The sequence below is a fragment of the Mesocricetus auratus genome, unplaced genomic scaffold, assembly GCF_017639785.1.
Source record: "Mesocricetus auratus isolate SY011 unplaced genomic scaffold, BCM_Maur_2.0 Super-Scaffold_100007, whole genome shotgun sequence".
Lineage (NCBI taxonomy): Eukaryota > Metazoa > Chordata > Mammalia > Rodentia > Cricetidae > Mesocricetus > Mesocricetus auratus.
This window is the reverse complement of record NW_024429191.1, coordinates 71,361,107-71,380,812: the sequence shown is the minus strand read 5'-3', so window position 1 is coordinate 71,380,812 and position 19,706 is coordinate 71,361,107. Positions and strand designations below refer to the sequence as shown.

Sequence of the window (19,706 nt, the reverse complement as noted above, 5' to 3'; positions counted from 1 at the left end):
GCGCTACCACCATTTGCAATCATGTTACTATAATTTCTTTTTAAGAGCCACCCGATTCCCTAATGTCATCTGTGAGATCATGTTTCCATTTTAAGTATGATGGCTTAAAATTCTGCCCTTTGAAGTTTTCATATCTACATCTGACTGAAAGCCTAGCATTTTTGAATACATTGACTACATACCTTCTAGGATCATACCATACAGTCTACTTTATATCACTTACCTTTTCCTTGTTGCTTCAAGTTAGATTTCAGTAAGTAGTCACCTTATTGCATTCTTCAGAGAAAAGATGTATCAGTATGTCAAAACCACAAAATACAAATGAGTAAGAAGTACATGTACTTCTTCCATAGGGTTGGTGCTGAAGACTTATTCTACAACATAAATATACATAAAACACACACACACAAACACACACACATCAGAGTTTCAGTGTAAAAGGCTTGTGATGTTTCAAAGGAGCTTAATGAATTTTAAACAGGTGAGAACTGATACTTGTGGAAGTTCATTACAGTTATTCGATAATATCCAGCACCACAGCAACATATCCAGATGAAAACCTACACCTGTCTTTACATTTTCTTTTAATTTTGCAAATATGGGGTTAGGATCACTTGATATTTAAAGTCTTTATGAAGTTTCCAGCACCTCCATAAATCTTGGGTCATCTAACATAACTTCTTAAGCCCCATTAAAAATAATTCCCAAATGATTGGTTTGTTAACTAATAATTTCAAAGTTCCTTCACTATTATCTCAAGTAGTTGTAAAAATAAATCACTTCCATATAGCTCCCACATATCTATATTTTCTATCCAAATATATGTGGACTGGAAATGCCTCACACAAAAAAGTTTCAGGACATACATAGTGAGGTATGCCATTGATAGTAATAATTATTTATGGTCAGCTCCACTGGGCTATAAGCTTCATGGGGGAGATTTAAAAATGGGCGAGTGATGAAGATTTTACCTACAGATGCAATTCACATTCCATATGTTTTCAACTTATTCAATATCTCATGACAATTATAATCTATGAAGTTTAGTTTTAGTGACAGATTCTGTTGATGACCTTGTTCCAATTCATCATGGATGGATCTCATGTTCTTCCCACTTTGAATCATAACAACTCTTGAATAATTCTATTTAAACCTTTTCATTGGTAATCAATGATAATATTACACCAGTCAATCTCAGGAATCTGAAAATGAAAACATGAAAGCCTATTTATCCCAAGAAGCTCCTAATTCAAGGGCGAATGTACTATAGATGATAAAGCAAGTCCTAAAGGAAATATTAGTGAAGTACTTAAGCCAAATAAAGATGGTTTTCATCATCAGTTGGAGATCAAGGGAGGTTGGGGGGGTTGGCACTGAAGTCACAGGGAGTGGATATTGAAAAGGTAGGATACAAAGTCCCGAGTAATGTCAAGTGAAGGGTAAATTGTTGCTGAAACACTGATTCCAGTGCTTACATTCAGAGGAAAAATCAGTACTATAGCCTCATAGCCTCACTTTGTGCAAGAGGTAGACAGAAAATATACACAGGATATGTCTTTAGAAAGGAGATATGCATCTGAATTGCAACTGCTGCAAACAAGCATCATACTTAAATGTCTGTTGTTTGTTTGGTGTGTGTGTGTGTGTGTGTGTGTGTGTGTGTGTGAGCACATGCGCACTGTGCATAATGTTGTTGTGTAGTTGTATAACTGTTTCCTTAGAGATGGAAACATGCTATCACACAGGAATGCTCCTTAAGCAGGAAGGCAAACAATTCAAAAGAGCTTCAGGAAGTACCTGAAACTGACCAGATTCACTAGGTCCCTCCTTGCCAGAGTAAGCAACAAAAGCTGAGTCTCTCTCGCTCTCTGTCTCTCTCTCTGTCTGTCTCTCTATGTCTCTCTCTGTCTCTCTGTCTCTGTCTCTGTCTCTGTCTCTCTCTCTCTCTCTCTCTCTCTCAGAAGAGCAGAGGCAAGCTGCAAAGAAGACTCTCAGATGTTGGGCTGAAAACTCTCCACAACTATGAGCCAAAATGAATGTTTCTTCCCTTAAATTGTGTAAGTATAGTGATTACTATGATTCAAAATTAACCACTGCATTTATACAAAGTGGATTTGATGTCTTGGAAAATCTGCCAGTCAGGGATCATCCAAGCTCTAAGTCAGGTCAGATATGGTAAAAACAAACACCAAAAGACAAATCAGGGCGTTGGCAGAGCTGATTCATGATTTTGTGCAAAAAAGATACATTTAAATGGACAGAAGGAATAATGTTCACAGATAAAAATGTGATGAAACATACTCACTAGGATGCATTTAGCCTACTGACACTCAACTGATCTCAGGTTTGAAGATATGGCACCTTCCCCCAATTCTACAAAACAGCCCATCTAACAGGGTGATTTTCAAACTCTTTGAACTGGACATTTCTTTAAGGCAAAAATCTAAGATCCGAGCAATGTTCTGAATCTTTACTTCCAAAAGAAGTCATTACATACCAGCTTTCTACATGATTTAGCTATTGTCTCTCAGGTTCAGACATTTTATCTCCTGCCACCGTCTATATTTTATTTTCTGTCTTACATAAATGTAAAGGGCACCACCAGCCAGTTCTGAGCTCGTCAAACCCCTGACAACACAAATCATGCCAGATATAAATATTTTCATTGTCACAGCAAATGTTTCCAAAATCACAAACTCTGATGCCTTTGCAAATTGATTTGGAACAGGTACAATGTACTGAACTGAAAAGATAAAAGAAAAAAACCACTTCCTGAAAAACAAACTAACAAAAGGCCCAAATAAATAAAAATATTCTAATATATGAGAACCAGATTTCTTCTTTCCCAATACATTTGAAGGAAAGGATCCTTTCTTTATATCAACATTTTCTTCTAAGATGACTTGATGAAAGTTGAGATATGAGTTGATTCTGTGTTTGTTTGCCATTTTCCCCATTCGATTCTCAATGCGTGCTTTGCCTAAAGACCTCTTGAATATATTCTGCAACATTTTCCTGCTTTTTAAAAATCAGTATTTTAATTAGCATAAAAATAGTGGTTTCCATCATGACCTGTTCTTGTAAGCATGTCATTGTCACTTAATCATGCTCATCCTTTTATTAACCTCTCTTACTCCTCTCATCCACCCCGCTGGATCACTTTCTTTTCCAATAACTCCACAAATATAGGTACAATTTCTAGATTCTGCACATGACAGAAAATACAGTGTTTTTCTATCCTTCCCTGATGCCCCTCATATTCCCACCATCTATTATATACAACAAATGCATAGCCAACATTAGACTCTGTGGAAACACTAAAACCATTTCATTTTCTATCAAGGATGAGCCAAAGGTATCTACTTCTTCAATACTGTGGTTGGAGTCTTTGCTAGAGCAATAAGGCAAGAGAACAAAATGCATAGGAAATAAATAAGCCAAAGAATCTTTATTTTTATATGATATCATCCTGTACTTAAAATACTCCAAGGACTCCACCAGGAAATTCTTAGATCCGATGAACACTTTCAGCAAAGTCAGGATACAAAAATCAGAAGCTTTTTTGTATGCTCATAATGAACATACTTATATCAGAAAAAATCCACTTGTCATAAATTGAATGTAACACAGGAGGAGAAAGAGCTATACAATCAAAACAGAACATGGCACAGCTCTTAGGAAAATGACCATTTCCATCACCAGCCTTAGAACTTGGTATCTGTTCTCGTCACTGTCTTTTACCCTGCCCACAAGCACCTGTTCTTCGTCTGAGCTTCAGATTTGCTGGCTACTTTTATGAAACCCAGGCACCAGACCTCATTCTGTCTTAGATGTTTATGTTATTGTTTCTCCAGGATGCAATTGTGCCCCACCCCCCGTCATCCTCTCCAACAAAGAAAGGGTAATTCAATGTTTACTTAAATTGGAACTTTCACTGAACCCTCAACTGGCCAATTTGACTAAATTGGCTAGCTAGCCAGCCTGTGATCTACGTGGCCTCACCTTGCATGCATTGAAGTTATAGGTACGGTAAACATTTTCCCCATTAAAGTCATCATTCCAGGCTCTATGCAATGCTTCTTAAAATCTGTCTCATGACCTGAGTCAAAGCTGCTAACAGGTTTTTGGTGAGTCATTATGTGTGTGTGTGTGTGTGTGTGTGTGTGTGTGTGTGAGAGAGAGAGAGAGAGAGAGAGAGAGAGAGAGAGAGAGAGAGAGAGAGACAGAGAGAGACAGAGAGAGACAGAGAGAGACAGAGAACGGGAAAGTGACATGGTAGAAAATATGTTCCAATATGTCAGAAAGGGCAAGAAAAGAACACCTGAATGGAATTGTGTGTGTGGATTGTGGATGAGTAACAGACTGCAGAGGAGGACGGGTGGCAGGGCCTGAACAGTCCAGCTCCACAGAAGAATCTGCCAGTAATAGCAAATATCTATAATTTAGCCCTAGCTTTTCCTTTTTTACACAAGTGTCTTTTCACTATTTGTTTTGAATTCACAGTGAAATCACCTTCAACTACAATTTTCTATATGTGTACATTTCCCCCAATTCGAACATCCTGGCCAACAGTAAAAGGCAATGAAACAGAAACAAATCAGCAAGAGAAATACCAGACTCTCACATTGGGCAACCCCCAAACGCACTATGCCCTTCCCAAATTAAGGACTCACTTCTGGCAGGAGGAGAGGGCAGGGCTGAGTCTGACCTAAGAATCACAAAGCACAGCTCAGCATTTCTGGGCAGAAGGGAGGATTCTTAGCCAACGAGATGCCCCTAGGAAGATTAATTATTGATTTTCTTATAAATCATCTCAGGTGATTGTTGTTTGTTTTCCCTCCCAGGATGATAAACGTCTGATACTACTTTTGTTAAAATAAATTCCTTCTACTTCAGTGCAGTTAAATGAAGACCAAAAGAAGAAGTCTCAGAGGAAGGATTTTCCAACCAGTAGGCAGGGGAATCAACTGTGTTCTGACCTTCATGGGTTACCAAGGGTTAGGACATCACACAACTTCCTGGTGTCCTACAGTTGTGAGGCCCATGGATTTTATGAAGGAAGAAAAGCACTATTTGGACATAGTTATATTTGTCTGGAGTGCTTTTGAGGTCTGTGATTATTGCCAGGTGTCACTCATCACAGAGACCAAGATCCAGAAGACCAGCTTTGACAATGAACATCACAGAAGCAACATGGTGGCTTACCTTCCTGCCTCCAGTGTTGATGCGCAGAGGTGTCAGAAAGGGGTCAAAGATCATGTGACTGGTTTCTATGTTGACTGGTGACTGCCGTTTCCCCACGGAGCAAAGATTCCAAGCTGAGTTCACCAATCCCCAGAAGGAAGGAACTAGGAGTTAATGAAATTGTAGGATTAGGCTGAATGGAAAAAAAGCAATATATTAAAGCAAACCTAAGTTACAAAGTGGTAAACAAAGAATGTCCAGTAATATTCTGACTCAGGAGATCACAAGGTGTTGCCATAGTATTTTCCCAGGTTTCAATCTTGGTCAATTTCTACAATATCGCCTTCATGACCTCTGAAGTTCAGATTTTCTTACTTCGTGAATATCCTGTAGCCTCTTTATTGTGTTCATGCTTTGGTACTAACATTGTCTTTTAAGTCATGTCCTCTTTGCAACATGTTTAAAGTACACCAAGCATTTAACAACTCCAGAGCAGATGCTCTGTTCCTCTCCTAGGTGGAAATGATGTGAGAATCAGTTGTGTCCAATCTTGAAGGTATCTGAAGCTTTTCAAAGTAAGTGTCATTTGACATTTATAAGGTGTTTTTCTATGTTTTCTGTGAAGCAAACTGAGGAATGGTTTATTTTCATGACCCCCTCCAATCAAAACTAGACAGGAGTTTAGCAACTTGACTCTACCTTTGTTTGGTTCAACATTGTGTCATTAACCTAATGTTCCAGCAACTGAGGAACGTGGTCAATTGAAAGACAGAAAAAAAATCGTACCAAGTGTTGAGTGCAGATATCCAAGGAAAAACTGTCTGTTCACTTTCAGTGTTCCAGTAAAACACCTGTTAGCATAATTATTTATAGCATTTCCAGCCTTGTTTCCTTGTATTTAACAGTTAGTGGAAAGAGTTAACACTTAAAGTTTATACTCATAAAGAAACTATACCTTTAGCATTTACTGTCTCATCAGTATTTCCACTGAAGTGCAGAAACCGTGTCCCCCATTTTTCCCTGTGTTTGGTCATTCACCCACTGATCAAGGCACAGTATATATAGTGAGCTCCTACCTTTGTGTTATGCCCTGGGTTAGGTTGAATCTCAAGGGAAGAATAAAAGGGTAAGAATAATGAAGACCACAAGGTGAGACTAACTGGTGAGTGCTGTGAAGCTATAGATGAAGGACATCCATTTCAGCCTTGGGGGAGTGCAGCCAGAGAGTCATTATTGATGAACATTGCAATCATGTCATAAACCTCCTACATGCACCTGCCATCTTAGAAACTCAAGTTGAATGCAGATGTTAACTTACAGCAGCCATTGTGCGTGCTCATATCATAATGGCTAAAAGCCAAAGCCAGAGAGGAGTGCAAGAAACACTTGCCAAACAGTTATATAACTCTGAAAAACTGATTGATGGGATGTTTGGTTCCATGCAAACCCCCAATTCTATGACCTTATTAGTTCAAGTCAACACCAGGCAGCAGATTCCCCGAGAAATACTTCAACACCAATATGTGATGGGATTCATATTTAATTTGACCTAATACATTCCAAGGAGCCTCTGGTGGCTCTGTTCCCTTTAGGTTTAGGATTTGAATTGGCTTCCTCAACATGAGCAATTTTCAACATGGCATCAATGGCAAGAAGGAGAAAGAGAAGGAAGAGAAAAAGGCTGAAGAGTAAAAATAGAAGCAAGAAAATTTACTCATGGATATGTGCTTCCTTGATGCCCCCAGTTCTTATTGTATAAGCCATGCTATCACTTAAGATGGCTTAATGTGTTTACAAGATACCACATCATTGCAACACTATGATATAGAATGGAGTTTTTCCATTAAAAATGTACTTTCCAGATGGAGGGAGTGGGGGGAGCAGGAGGAGAGGAGAGAGGGGTAACTGGGATTGGAATGTAAAAAATAAATTAATAAATTTTTTAAAAAATGTACTTTCAAGGGGGGAGCTCTTGGACCCCAGACCGACCGCTGGGAGGCCAGCATGGGACTGATCCAGACCCCCTTAGTGTAGGAGTCAGTGAGGAGGCCTGGGCAGCCTATGGGGCCCTGGGCAGTAGATCAGTATTTATTCCTGGCATACAAATAGACTTCGTGTGTCCATAACAAAAAGAGGGATGCTCTCTCAGCCTGGATTCTTAGGGAAGGGCCTGGACCCTGTCCTGAGCTAAATGACAGACTCTGGATATCCCCTATGTGGAAGGAAGTAGAGATAGGGTAGGAGGCTGGGGGGGGGGGATGGTGGGGGAGTGCGGGAGGAGGGGAGGGAGAGAGAACTGGGATTTACATGTGAAGCAAGCTATTTAAAATTAAAGTAATAAAAAATTGTAAAAATGTACTATTCATCTGCAGTGTTCTCTGTACCTTAGGTGTGGGTGTTGTGTTGTTTGGGGCTGGGTACCTCTCCATCAGTTGTTTGTTGGACTTTGATCAGCTGTGGCAGCTGTGGCTTTTTGTAATGGTCTGCATCTGCCACAAAATGAAACTCCTTTGATGAGGTATGAAAGCTACATTTCTCTGTGGGTGTAAGGGTCCATATTTTAGAATGAAGTTAGGAATTGCCATGAGTTAGTAAAGTGGCAGTAATAGGTTTTTCTTTAGAATCTGTGACTCACCAACTCTGCATAGGCAGCTAGGTTTCCATTATTGGGCATGATTTCCCTCCTGTTGTAATAGACAGCTGTTGCTTATTGCAAAGATGTGAGAGAACCTTTAGGAATGTCCTGCCTGCTGGTCATTGTTGAAGTCCTCCAGCTGTCGCATTTTGCTAGGGACTATTGATTACTTCCCTCCCTTGACAGCTTGCATAGTACCTTTTTGTACTAAGAGAAGTAGACGTCAGGATTGAGGCTTCTAGATTAGTTCCATCTCAAGTCCTCTGAGTCCTGTGTCCATGGTGTCTTCCAAAACAGGTTCTTACCTTCAACTTTTGTGAGGCAACTAAGGGCAACAGCAACAACTTACATTGTTGGGAGTTTCTTGGAATTCCCTGACCAACAACTTGAAAGGAGGTTTCTCATGGCTGAAAATGGATTTCTGCAAGACAGTCTACAGCCTTTGTGGGAAGCATTATCTCCTTAATTAGCACAATCTTGATGCACACACACAGACACACATGAGAGAAATATGTAGAATATACATGTGTGTGTATACACTCATTTATAGGTATTACATATAATTTTAAATAAGCATAAAGCAATATGACTCCCTATGGATTTTTCAGACATCCTAATTGTTATTTGTCCAACTCTCTTCCAAATAAAAGACACCCTTTTCCATTTCCCCCTTCATGTCACCTGTATCCTGCTATTTCCTCCTCTAGAGCTCCCCATCACAATCTAGTTTTTACCTTCCTGATTTCTGAAGGTATTCCTGCTCATATACTCTTTGATAATAAAGGCATACATCTATGGGATATGTGTGTGTGTGTGTGTGTGTGTGTGTGTGTGTGTGTGTATGTGTGTGTGTTCTCTGTAAGGCAGCTGCATGATAAACACAGTTTGCAGCTGGTGCATATTGCATTTCATTTAGTCCCATGAAAATCATTAACAAAAATAATTCTAACGCCATAAACCATCTGTAAGGCTGCCTTTGTATGACACCATCAGTGAGCAGATGCTGCCATGCCTTGCTAATAAACTTCATACCTAAAAAGTCCCCCCCCACAAAACACAAACAGCAAAAACTTTATGTGAACATCTGCCTTTGCTTTTACTGGGTATGGAATTCTTTATGACAGTTTCAGGATTTTATATCCCCTCTTCACCATCAAGGCCCCTGTCTCTCATTCTAACCACCTCTTAGGAATCAGAGTAACCAAGAAACAGTGCTCTTTGATCACTCTGTCCCTCATTGGTGCAGCACCTCAAAGGGTATTGAGTTTGCTCAAACTGAATGGCTTTAGAGGTCATTATACCTAAATGCATCCATGGCATGGGAGCCATGGATAAGAGAGCAAAGTACTCCACTCACAGCCACAGTATCAGAGAGAGGCCAGAAAGTACAGAGAAAAGATCAGAATCAGCTCTGAAAACTCCAGTTGTCACAGAAGGTCCACTTCTCAAAATGTCTCTCTACAAGACTCCAATCAGAAGCAGGGGATTACACCCAGGAAAGTTAATGTTAAATTATCACCCTGACCCTTGCAGGACTAGTGCTTCCATTTCTCTTTTGATAAATGAAGAATAACATCAGTGTCTATTTGGCAGTCTAAACAAATTTCAAAGGTAAAATTCCAAATGAAACTCCTTGAAAAATCAGCTATGTCAAATAAAGGCAGGATTTGAAAGCAACTGAACAACTTTGAGATAACGCAGATAGAAAGATATGCTGAGGTCAGGGGAGGTGGCATGTTTTGGGGTTCCCTCTTCAGAGGCCCAGGAAGATGTAATAGAAGATATTGTTACAGAATACTGCTTCAGAGGCTGAAGAGATGGCTCAGATAGTACTGCTCTCCCACAGGACAAGTGACTGATTCCTGGCACTTAAATGCACAATCTTTCTCTCTGTCTCTGTCTCTGTCTCTCTCTGTCTCTCTGTCTCTGTCTTTCTCTGTCTCTCTGTCTCTCTCTCTCCTTTCTCCCTCTCTCCTTTCTCCCTCTCTCTCTCCTTTCTCTCTCTCTGTCTCTCTGTCTCTGTCTGTCTCTGTCTCTGTCTCTGTCTCTCTCTCTCTCTCTCTCTCTCTCTCTCTCTCACACACACACACACACACACACACACACACAAACTAAAAATAAAAGTTTGCTTGCTCTTGTGCTAGATGGACCAAACTAGTTTTCAATCCCCATAGAAAGAGAAGTCAAAGCTTGCTACTAGAAGCAATGTGAATATTGAGGATGTAATAAAGTTTGGAAGCCAATCCAGGGACTTGAGGGACAGATGGACAAGGAAGAGATCTACAAAAGCTATACTTTAGAATGGAGACTTGCAGAATGGGAGAACAAGGAATGCTTGCTTGCTTAAGCTTGGGAGTGAACTGGCTCACTTTAGGTGTGTAGAATTACATCATACCTACGAGCCAGGACACAGGATTTGGGTTTATGCAGTCCTCAGTTATGGCCATGGTTCTATCCAACCTCCATAGTGGCACCCTTCAGACTTACAGGCACCCCACATCACTTCAGAAGGGGAGATGGTAATAGTAGAATGTGGAGGTATTGCTCTTATTTTTCAAATTTTGAAATTCTGTTGAATTTTTTCATCTTAATTACTATGGCTAGTTCAATAAATCAAGTTTTAAACTTTCTTGTTGAAAAAAGGCTAATGACTTATCTGCTAATGCAGTCTTTTTCTAGCTTGACCAATATAATTTATTGTGGAGAAAATGTAAATGAGTAAAATTGAGTGAGAACCATTTTAATTAATTAATAGTCAACTAGTCTGAAAACATTGGAATTCCATCATCCGTGGCATCTCTTTCACATACTTTTCTAATTTACATGTAAACTAGAGCACACAACAGACCTGAATATCTTTGCAAATTAATTTTCACAGAGACTAAACAGAGGAATTTAACTGCTGCATCACAACTATGTATTTATCTTGCCAAAATATTTCCCCCTGGGCAATGCTGTCATTCTTACCATGAACTACAAACCCCCAATGGTCTCTTGGCTCTGTGTGCAGTGAGATATGGAAAATGTAGAGTTACTCAGATTTCAAATGCTTAAATCATAAACCTTGCCAAGACCAAGGGAAAGCCTACCAGCATCTGTTCAAACCACTGAAACAATAAAGATCCAGCTTAATCTGTTAATATTGCTTGACAACCCCACACAAACATATCGAGTATCTTATCAAAACAAAGGTAGATCCAGAGAGCATGAGATCAGCAGAATCTACTCTGATACTGAAAGTTAAAACTTGCTTTGATGTCATTTGTATCCTGAAGAGGATACTCCAGATCCATGCCATCTTGCCTATTGATTTGTCCTGAGCCAGCAGAATTTGTAGGGATGATGCTATTTCAGCCAAGTGTTCCTATGCACTTCTTAATCCTTGTGGAACCAAAATAAACTGAATCAGAACTGCTGACTGCAAGCCCATGACATTTCACATATTGTACTTGACACTGAAAATTCACTGAGCAAATATTTGCTGAAGACCTACTATGTGCCACACAATGTCTTCATTTCTGGCTTGTTGGGAGTGAATGAAACAGGGAAGGCTTCTGTTGTCAGGAATCCTTTGGTATTGTAAGGAGTATACATGATAAGTTTTAATGTGTTTACCTATGTTATTAAAATTAAGGAATAATTAAGTTGGTAATGATGGAATAAAACTGGAATGGGAGACATAGTCGAATAAGCAAAATAGTCAAGGATGGGTTCTTTGAAAATGATATATACCAGACCTTTGAAAAACTGGAATGGTTGTTTCAGAAGAATTTCAGAGAGGAGGGTGTCCAAGCATATGGGAGCAAGGGTTGTAGAGAGCTTGATGTGTTCAAGGAGTCGTGGAAGCCATGTAACTTGAACTTGGTATCCCAGATGAGAAGACAGGAGAGACAGTATAGGGCTGGTTCAATTTGGGAACAGGTGACTGGAGACTCTTTGGGTCCTATTAAGGAGTTTACAAATTATTCCTATGTAACAGGATCTCACCAAGAGTTTTAGACAAGGGAGTACAGTGTCATGGACTTATTTATGAGTGAAAGTCATGTATCTAATATTTCTTGAAGAAATCCAAGAGTAACAGTAATTATCTTTGGGGTAGCCTGATAAAGAAAAAAACTGGGTCCCAGGCAACAGTTGGTGACATAGGCTTTTTTTTTGTCCATCGAATCCTATCATGTGGGTATGTTTAAATTCTATCTCAAAGGCAGAAATAGTCGAATGCTTTATAAACTATTCTCTTCAACATATGTGCCAAAAAATAGCATTTTCTTCTGATTCAGACTTCTTTACAAATCATAATTTGGATTTGAAACAAGGAAGAGATCTAGCTAAGACAATCTTTTCTCTTTTTGTTTTTCAAGTAATAAACTAAACCCCTAACTTTTTGGCCAAAGGAAAGAAAATATAATTTTGGGAAATGACTACTGGCATAAAACATATTTATGATGAATTCAGTCCCACAAATAAAGCCTTCCACTTTAGCAGCAATCCCTACTTCATGGTTACAAAACATGATGGATACATTTTACATAAGAACTCATATCTCTCCCTTATTCTTTCTCTCACCAGTGCTGATTTACTTTTCCTTCTGTGGTTTCCAATTGTAATAAATCTCTGTTTTGAGTTGTTATTAATGAGCATGGTTAAAATACCCATTGCTTCAGGCCTTTACCCCCTTCTGATTGCAGATTTATTTCATGGAGGAAACTGGCTTGCTGCTGGCTTATTTCTCCATAGTTTGGACTCTAGGTTCATGGTACATGAGAGCTCTCCAATCTCTCACTTGCACATCCTAGAGGAGTTGCATATATCCTATTTAACACATAATCATTAATTTGTGCATTCATTAAGGAAACTAATGGACCATCTCTAATGAATCAAGAATAGAAAGATAAATCAAATGCACCCACTTGGATGGAAAGATAGACAAGCTAGTAAATAGTTACAATAAAACACTATAATGGAGGTGTGTATACATTTAAGCTTAAATACAAAATTGGGATGACTTTTCACCTCTAGTAGCATACATGGCATCTTCTAGCACATGAAATATAGCCAGATTTGTTTCTGTATGTTCTGTGATTGTATTATGTGACACCCAGAAGTAAGGTCTTACCAGGAGGGTAGCCAAGAGTAATGGCAAAAACCTGCAATGCTCAGGGGTCTAAATGGCCCCATTGACCAACAACTTGAAAAGATGTATCCCATTCCTGGAGTTTTTATTTTTTATCAGGAAGTTTCTACTTAGAGTATTGAGCAGTCCCTCAGTGTACAGTAACTATATTAAACCTCCTTTTATATGTACATATATTTTAGGAATTTGGATAGTAGTAGCTTTCACAGGTCTTTCTTTTAAAAAAGTCTTTATTATTAGCTATCCTTCTTATATTCTCTTCTCTACTCTGATCTCCCACCAGTGCCCAATTTAACTCCTATTCCACTGTTCTCCTTTAACTCTTTATACCATTGGGTTCTATCTCTGCTTTCTTGAAATTTCCTCCACTTCATGGCCATTTCCTAACCTCTGACCTACAATAGGTGTTCCAAATAGAATGCACAACGTCTGAAGATTCAAAGTCAGCATCTAGAGATGACTGAAGACAAATGGCATTGGAAATTTCAAAGCCTGGGTTACTTCACTCAGAATGACTGTTTCTAGCTACACTTATTAAACTGTGATTTAATAATGCCATTCTTCTTAATAGCTAAATAATATTCTATTAAGCAAATGAATCATACTCTCATTATCCATTCATTGGTTGATGGGATATCTAGGCTATTTTCATTTCTGGATGTTGAGAATAGAGCAGCAATGAATGTGGTTAAGCAAATAGCACTGTAGTAAGATGTGGAGTTCTTTGGGTATATGCCCAAGAGTAGTATAGCTGCATCATATGGTAGATTTATTTCCAGTTTTTTGAAAAACCTTAACACTAATTTCCATCATAGTTGACCAATTTGCAGTCTCGCTAACAGAGTGGGAGGACTGATGACCAAAGGGATTAAGACTGGGCTGGTTTAACCCCCAGAAACAGCTGACCTGACAAAGGTTAACTCTTGAATCCCAGGCTAATGCCTGGGAATCCAGCATGGGACTGATCAAGACCCCCTCAATGTGGGTGTCAGTGAGGAGGCCTAGGTAATCTATTGAGCCTTGGGCAGCAGATCAGTACCCATCCTGAGTATACACACGGACTTTGGACTCCCATCCAACAATGTGAGGTGCACTCTCACCCTGAACTCTTGGGGAAGGGTCTAGGCCCTGCCCTATATGAAATGACAGACTATGGACAACCCCATGGAGGGCTTCACCCTCCCTGGAGAAATGAGGGGATAATGGGGGACTTGGGGGGAGGGCACGGGAGGAGGGGAGGGAAAGGGAGAGGGACCTGGAACTGACTTGTGAAGCAACCTTGTTTCTTATCTAAATTTAAACTGAAAAAAATGCCCAGATAGAGCAAAAAAAGTGTTAAAGTGTTATTCTATCACCACACTCACATCAACATCTGCTAATATTTGTTTTGTTGATTTTGGTCATTTAGTTTGGAGTAAAATAAAATCTCAAAGTACATTTATTTTAATTTCCTTGATAGCTAAGGATGTTGAACATAAAATATTTCTCAGTCATCTGTATTTCATCTTTTGATAATTACCAGCTGTGTTTTAAATTGGTTTGCTTATTTTTCTTGGTGTTTAGCTTTTTGTGTTATTTGTATATTCTAGATACTAATCCTATGTCAGATATATATCTGGTAAAGAATTTTTCCCCATTCTGAAGGTTACCTCTTCAGTGGAATGATGGTGTCCTTATTTGTATAGTATATTTTTCTCTTCATGTGGTTCTATCTGTTAATTGTTGGTCTTAATGCCTGGGCTACATGTTCGATAAGCCTTTCCTTTGCATTTAAGTTCAAACATGTTTTCTTCTTGCTCTTCTATCAGATTCAGTGTATCCGGTCTTATGTTGAGGTCCTGATCCATTTGAAGTTGAGGTTTGTGTAGGGTGAGAGATAAGGATCTAGTGGTTTCTTTTCCTACGTGCAGCTATACGGTTTCACCAGAACTATTCATTAAAAACTGGTGCCTTTTCTTCAATGTGTACTACTATTGTTTTCTTTCTCCAATATCATGTGGATATAGGTGTGTGAATTTACATCTTGATTCTATCACACTGATCAATGTATCTAATTTTCAATGCTGTTTTCATTACTATAGCTTTGAAAAAAAGTAGTCATTAAACTCACCTGGCTGTGAGCCCTGAAAGCTACAAACAACAAATTGCCTGACAAAATATATCTATTAGAGCAATAATGGCATGGATATTCTGGGAGTCATCAACCACTTTCTAATTGGATCTAAGGACTGCTCCATGAGATGTAACTAATACCTGGCACTATTCTAGAAGCAAAGAGTCTGTGATTGGATTGGTTACAGGTCATATGGGGGAACTCAATTCTATTATTCTGTGAAATAGACATAGTAATAAAAGGACTCCTAATGTGTTGTTACTGAACCCATATATTAGTGTATCTCTCAACCCTGGTCATGTAAGCTTCTCCTTGTAGTGGATGGCAATTAACTCAGATATTCTTAATTGGTCAATGTTCAGAGTGCCATAAATGGGTTATACATATCACTCCCCTCCACTCAAGGCTCAGAGATCTTCCTGGAATGGGGAACAGAAATACTGTTAAGACCCAGGAGTGCTGCTTATCATCAAAGAGACCATATTTTCTGAACAAAACAGGCTGTAATGTATATGCATCCATGACAGTTATGAGAGCATGCACAAGAACTGTGTAAAATCAAATGGTATAAAATCCCTGCATGGCCACAAAATCCACCAACAGCTACGGAGCTCTCAGTATTTGATAGCTTCTGGGAAAGGGAGAGTCAGTTTTCTTTAATGATGTGATCCTTGGTAAATCAACCACATACCAAAGCAGGCCACATCCCAAGACTGGTTGAGCAAAAAAACTGGACTTGATGTATAAAAAAGAAGATAACTGAAGAAAAAGCAAAGTTCGGTGTGAAGAAAGGGGAGGATGGAGAGTGGTTCTTAGAGGATTTCTTGGAGGGGGAGTGTGTGTGTTCAAGACTCATAGTATAAAATTCTCAAATACATTACTAAAACTTAAATCACTCATAAAACCCCACATACTTTTAGTGAGAGACTTCAACACCCTACTCTTACCACTAGACAGGACCACCAGACAGAAACTTATCAAAGAAACAAAGGAACTAACAGAAGTTATGGCCCTGTAAATAGAAGCCTTATCCTTGAGAGAAGCCTTCCCTCCAGCCTGGTTCCAGAGCCGCATCAGTCCCAAATAAACACACAGGAGGCTATATTAATTATGAAGCTGTTGGACTTGCTTGTTTCTTACTGGCTAGCTCTGACTTAAGTAATTACCCCATAATTGTTAATCTAAGTATTTCTCTTACCGGAGAATAGTTCCGGGCTTCCTACCCCATGGCATTACATCTTGACTCTCTGTGTTTCTCCTTCCCAGAGTCCTTCTGGACTCCTAGTCCCACCTATCTTGGTTCACTATTGGCCAACAGTACTTTATTGACAAATACACAGGACTTCCCCCAACATGGCCCATTTATAGAATATTCCATCCAAGCACAAAAGAATATACCTTCTTCTCAGCGCCACATGAAACCTTCTCTAAAATCAACCACATACTTGGCAACATAGCAAAACTCGACAGATTTTTTTTAAAAAGGAATACTCCCTTGTGTATTATTGGACCATCATGCTTTAAAGTTAGGTTTCAACAACAACTCAAATTGCAGAAATCATATAAACTCATGGAAATTGAACAATGGGTCAAGGAAGAAATAAAAAAGAAATTAAGGGCTTCCTAGACTTCAATGAGAATTAAGATACAACATACCCAAACTTACGGGAAACTTTGAAAGTAGTGCTAATAGAAAAGTTCATAGCACTAAGTGCCATCATGAAGAAACTGGAGAATAGTCATACTAGAGAATTAAAAGCACAACTGAAAGCTCTAGAACAAAAAAGAAGCAAACTCACCCCAGAGGAGTAGATGCCAAGAAATAATCAAATTTAGGGCTGAAATCAATAAAGTGAAAACAAAGAAAATAATACAATGAATCAACGTAACAACAGTTGGTTCTTTGAAAGATCAACAAGATAGGCAAACGCTTATCCAAACTAACCAAAAGGCAGAAAGAAAACATGAAAATTAACAAAATCAGAAATGAAAAGGGGGATATAACAATGAACACTAAAAAAATTCCAGAGAATATTCAGGTCATACTTTGAAAACCTGTACTCCACAAATTTGAAATATTAAAGGAAATGGACAATTTTCTGGATAGATATCACTTAGCAAAATCAAATCAAGAACAGATAAGCAACTTAAAAAGACCTATAATCCTTAATGAAATAGAAGCCAGTCATCAAAAGTCTCCAAAGCAAAAGAAATCCCAGGGCCAGATGACTTCAGTATAGAATTCTACTAGAAATTCAAAGCAGAGCTAATACCAATACTCCTCAAAGTGTTCTACACAATAGAAGCAGAAGGATCATTGCCAAACTCATTATATGAGGTTACAATCACGTAGGTACCCAAGCCATACAAAGATACAACCAAGAAAGAAAACTACAGACCAATATCCCTCATGAATATTCATAAAAATACTCAATAAAATACTGGCAAATCAAATCCAAGAACACATCAGAAAAATCATCCACCAAGATCAAGTAGACTTCATCCCAGAGATGCAGAGATGGTTCAATATATGAAAGTTCATCAATGTAATCCACCATATAAACAAATTGAAAAAGAGAAACCACATGATCATATCACTAGATGCTGAAAAAGTCTTTGACAAAATCCAACACACCTTCAAGATAAAGGTCCTGGAGAGATCAGAGACAACAGGAACATACCTAATAATAATAAAGGCAATATACAGGAAACCAACAGCCAACATCAAACTAAATTAAGAGAAACTCAACAGGATTCCTCTACAATCAGGATCAAGACAAGGCTGTCCACTCTCTCCATATCTCTTCAATATTGTACTTGAAGTTCTAAATAGATCAATAAGACAAGAAAAGGAGATCAAGGGGATAAAAATTGGAAAGGAAGAAGTGAAACTTTCACTATTTGCAGATTATATGATAGTTCACATAAGTGACCCGAAAACTCTACACAGGAACTCCTACAGCTGATAAACACCTTCAGCAAAGTGTCAGGACACATGATTAACTATAAAAAACCAGTAGCTCTACTATATATAGACGATAAATGGGCTGAGAAAGAAATCAGAAAAACATCACCCTTTACAATAGCCACAAATAACATAAAATATCTTGGGATAATGCCAACCAAATAAGTGAAAGACCTGTATTACATGAACTTTGAGTCTTTAAAGAAAGAAATTAAAGAAGATACCAGAAAATGGAAAGATCTCCCATGCCCTTGGATAGGTAGGATCAACATAGTAAAAATGGCAGTCTTGCCAAAAGCAATCTAGAGATTCAATTCAACCCCCATCAAAATCCCAGCACAATTCTTCACAGACCTTGAAAGGACAATACTCAACTTTATGTGGAAAAACAAAAAACCCAGGATAGTCAAAATAATCCTGTACAAGAAAGGAATCACCATCCCTGACTTCAAGCTCTACTATAGAGCTATAGTAATAATTGGCACAAAATCAGACAGGTAGACCAATGGAATTGAGTTGAAGACCCTGATATTAACCCACATACCTATGAACACCTGAATTTTGACAAATTAGCTAAAACTATACAATGAAAAAAAGAAAGCATCTCAACAAATAGTGCTGACATAACTGGATGTGGACTTGTAGAAGAATGCAGATAGATCCATATCTATCACCATGCACAAAACTTAAGTCCAAATGGATCAAAGACTTCAACATGAATCTAGCCACACTAAAGCTCTTAGAAAAGAAAGTGGGAGGTACCCTTGAACGGATTGGCACAGGAGATCACTTCCTGAACATATGACCAGTAGCACAGACACTGAGATTGACAATTAATCAATGGGACCTCCTGAAGCTTAGAAGCTTCTGTAATGCCAAAGACATAGTCAACAAGACTAAACGGCAGCCCACAAAATGGGAAAAGATCTTCACCAAACCCACATCTAACAGAGGGCTGATTTCCAATGTATACAAAGAACTCAAGAAGCTTGTCACCAAAACACCAAAAATTCAATTAAAAAGTGGGGTTCAGAAATAGAGAATTCTTGATAGAGGAATCTAAATTGGCTGAAGGACACTGAAGAAAGTGTTAGCCATCAGGGAAATGCAAATCAAAACAACTCTGAGATACCATCTTACACCAATCAGAAATACTAAAATCAAAAAACACTAATGACAATTTATGCTGGAGAGGATGTGGAGAAAGGGGAACATTTCTCCATCGTTTGTGGGAGTGCAAACTTGTGTGGCCACTTTGGAAATCAGTATGGTGGTTTCTCTGGAAAATGAGAATCAGTCTACCTCATGACCCAGCAATTCCACTTTTGGGCATATACCCAATAGATGCACATTATACAACAAGGATATATGTTCAACTATGTTCATACCAGCATTATTTGTAATAGCTAGAACCTGAAAACAACCTAGATGCACCTCAGCTGAAGAATGGATAGAGAAAATGTGGTACTTTCACACAATGGAGTATTACTCAGCAGAAAATAAAATGAAATCTTGAAATTCGCAGGCAAATGGATGGAACTGGAGAAACCATCCTGAGTGATGTAACCCAGTCACAAAAAGACAAGCATGATATGTGGTCACTCATGTATGGATATTAGACATAGAGCAAAGGATTACCAGCCTACAATCAACACTACCACAGAAACTAGGTAAC

At 38.7% G+C, this 19,706-nt stretch overlaps 1 protein-coding gene across 5 annotated transcripts in view; it reads right to left on the bottom strand.

Moving 5' to 3' along the window:
- Window positions 1–19,706, bottom strand: part of Ca10 (carbonic anhydrase 10) — a 497,907-nt gene that overhangs the window by 269,068 nt on the left and 209,133 nt on the right. For all 5 annotated transcript variants that reach the window (XM_040749478.1, XM_040749477.1, XM_013117703.3 and 2 more), the window contains one exon: window positions 5,206–5,348. In XM_040749478.1, coding sequence (XP_040605412.1) covers window positions 5,206–5,348 — 143 coding nt within the window. The remainder of the gene's footprint in view (window positions 1–5,205; window positions 5,349–19,706) is intronic.